The 3183-nt window shown below is 62.7% G+C and overlaps 1 protein-coding gene across 1 annotated transcript in view; it reads right to left on the reverse strand.

Annotated features, from left to right (window-relative positions):
• MNEG_13927 (Aminopeptidase I zinc metalloprotease) overlaps nt 1-2396 on the reverse strand; it is a gene marked incomplete at both ends in the record, with an annotated part of 5050 nt that extends 2654 nt beyond the window's left edge. Inside the window, 6 exons of the mRNA XM_014037601.1 lie at nt 95-178; nt 447-848; nt 1195-1252; nt 1486-1634; nt 1895-2016; nt 2231-2396. Of these exons, the coding sequence (XP_013893055.1) occupies nt 95-178; nt 447-848; nt 1195-1252; nt 1486-1634; nt 1895-2016; nt 2231-2396 (981 nt within the window). The remainder of the gene's footprint in view (nt 1-94; nt 179-446; nt 849-1194; nt 1253-1485; nt 1635-1894; nt 2017-2230) is intronic.
• Between the last annotated feature and the right edge of the window lie 787 nt (nt 2397-3183).

Here is a 3183-nt window from a genome sequence, read left to right on the forward strand (position 1 = left end):
TTCCTCTCTCTCTCTCTTCCTCTCTGTGTCAATCCTGCCCCTGAAACATGCACACATCAGAACCAAAACCATGCATGCACCCCCTCCACCGCACCTCCTCGTGATCAAAGCAGGCCAGGCTGCGGACCGCCACCTCATCATCCAGCGAGTCATCGCCACGCACTGAGTCACACAGGGCCTGGGAGTGCACACATGTGTGTGCATGCGTGTTTGTGTTTGTGAGCATGCATATGTGCATGTGTGATTGTGTGTGAGTGTGTAGTTGTGTGTGTGCATATGTGTGTGAGTGAAGTGCGTGCGTATGATGAGCGAGCGAGCGTGCGTGTGTGCGTGTGTGTGCTGGCCCAGCGTCATGAGCGGTCCCAACCACGCGTGCATATGCACATGCATGCACACGTCCACGTAAGCCGCACCGCACCGTACCCCGTCCCCTCCCCTTCGCCCACCTCGATTGCCGTGTAGCAGGACGCCAAATTATCCAGCCGCCCCACAAACACAAACTCCTCCGCCGCGCCCCCCAGCACCCCCGGCTGCACGTCGCACACGTTCAGCTCGAAATCCACCACGTCGTTCGGGCTGCACCCCAGCTCGTCGGCGACGAGCTGCATGAACAGCGCGTGGTGCTTCGCCGCGACCGACCCGTCCGCGCCCGCGGCGCCGTTGGTCGCGGGGTCGCCGGCGGCGGCGGCGCCGTCGGGCGAGGCCGCGGCGGCGCTCGCGCCGGCGACGGCGGAGGGGGTGACGGGGGCGGCGGCGGCGGCGGCGGCGGCGGCCTTGCCGGAGGTGGCCAGCAGGGGCATCAGGTTGGTCTGGAAGTTGGGCTTGAAGCCCTCCTGGTACATGTTTCTCTGGGGGCGGGACGGACCAGGGTGGCGCGAGGGTCAAGGCATGAGGTCAGACAGGGCCCCTGGGCCGGGTCGTTGACACTCCGACTCAAACCAGTACACCAACCCGTGATCAACGTTCAGCAAGGTGGCTGTTGGGTAGCCAAAGGAACGTCGCAGGGGCTCGGAGTGAGGTGTCGGGTGAAGTGGAGGATCCCCCTCTGGCCCAAAAGCTCTTGTGCAACGCCTGGAGCCGCGAGGCTGCTTCAGCACGAAGCACAGGGAGCCCACTCTATGCATCTGCCGCGCCAGCTTCGCCCCGGCGTGTGTGCTTGCAGGCCCTGCTGACGTCATCGACCGTCACCCCCACCTGGAGGTGTATCGCCAGCATGGGAATCCTCAGCACCGGCTTAGTCACCTTGATGAGCCTGAGGGGTGAGTGATGTAAAGGGTGCAGGTCAAGGTCACACAAAGGCCGGCTGACACGCAACGCGTCCCTATGAGCAGCAGGAGCAGACTGAGCTAGGACGCCTGCTGCCACGGAGACTCGCTCGCCGCAAACGAGCCCGCCTGCCGAGTTGGAGGAGGCCGGCCGCCGCGCCCCGCAAGCGATCCCCGCGGCCCGCCTTCTCGCTCACGTGCGAAGGTCTGCGCCGCGCACCTGTGCACCAGTCTGTCGCCCTCCCGCACCAGCGCGCGGCCCGCGACCCCCAGGTCTCGGTCAAACCAGGTGTACCAAAGGCCGCCGCCGTATGTCTCGACATTGATGAGCTGGCAGCCCCCGCCGGTGGCCTTGGACACGGGCTTGACCTGTTTCGATAAGAAGAAGGGGCGGGGACAAGTTGGGGGAGGGAGGTCCGGGGAGGGCGGCGCGTGTGCTGTTTTGGTGTGCGCGGGAGGAGGCATGCGCGCATGCGTTCGCGGTTCGGCGCACGCAGGACCAACTCGGGTCAGCGGCGGGTGCCATTCGCGATTGTGATTCAGCTCAATGCTGCAACACATTGCTGATGCCTATGGACGCGTGCATCCCACCCCCGGCCCCCAAAACCCCGAAACCCTCCATGGCCCACTTTGAGGCAAGGGGAGTCTGTGTGGGCCCCAATCATGTAGAACGGGTTCCCTGGGCTGTACTTCTTGCCCACGGCGAAGGCCACGATGGTGGACATGTTGCGTGTGAAGTAGTACTTGCCGCCTGGGGGTTGCATGCGCGCATGCATGCATGCGTGCACAGGCATGCGAGCATGCGTCAGCGATGCGCGGCTCCGCTGCCAGGTCTCAAGGGTGCAAAGAGGGCCGGCCCTGCCGGTGCCATGCAGCGGGCGCGCAGCCTGAGTGACGCCCCGGCTGTTCCCACCAACTTGCTTGCGGGCGAAGCACGCGTGCTGCATGCGGCCGCGGTGGCCCACCGGGTTGGAGGTCCCAGGCATCCTTCTCAGCAATGTGCTGGAACCCCGCCGCCGCCAGCCGCTTTGCAGACTCCTCGACTGCATGGTATGGCGTCCACGCCGCGTTGATAAACTCCAGCATGTCAAGGGCACGCGCCTTGGCGACGGCCGCGTCGATCTTGGCCATGCTGGCTTGCTGTTGCTGCTGTTGTCCTGCAACGGCGCAGGTGGTGGTGCCGCTGGAGCGGCGCGAGGGCAGACGGCTCTGCGGGGCGTACAGCGCGGGCGTCACAACGAATGTGCAATTGAATGTGAGTGATCGGTGTATACGTCAAGCGGCGAGTTAGTCCAAGTAAGATCGTAGCTCGCAGATCACAAAGCTGATATGCTATATAGGCCGTGGAACCTCACCAGAATACCAATACGACGTAATCCAGCACCCACGCCAGATACTAGGCGGGCCTGGCCAGGTCTGAGCAGCATGCGACACTGCAGCACCTGCCAGTGCAATGGCAATGGGAACAATGATGTATCAAGCGGATTTGCTGAGCAGGTCGTGCGCGAATGAAATGGGACTGAAGTCGTCGCAGGCGCAAGGGGCCCTCTTGATGGCGACACACTCCCCGGCGGCCTGGTTTCAATCATTCAAGTGGCCCGGCACACACGCGGCGACTGTGGGCGTTGGGCACACAGTCGCCGCATTGGCTGGGACTGCACATGCCATTACGCACTACGCAAAGGTATACAGTAGATGACGTCGCAGCGATCCATTCAAGCAAAGCTTGGAGTCAAATTACTCCATGTCGGTCAATGACATGACCGCGAGGACCTCGTGCACGCATTTGCTGCTGTGCGGCTGATTCCTGTGATGGTGTGGTGCATACGCCAAATGCACAACACAGCAACTAGAAAATTTTGGAAATCTGCAATAATTCCAAAACATCTGATAAGCTACCATGAGCCGGTACTGTGGC

Source organism: Monoraphidium neglectum, assembly GCF_000611645.1.
Source record: "Monoraphidium neglectum strain SAG 48.87 unplaced genomic scaffold scaffold04138, whole genome shotgun sequence".
NCBI classification, from domain to species: Eukaryota; Viridiplantae; Chlorophyta; class Chlorophyceae; order Sphaeropleales; family Selenastraceae; genus Monoraphidium; species Monoraphidium neglectum.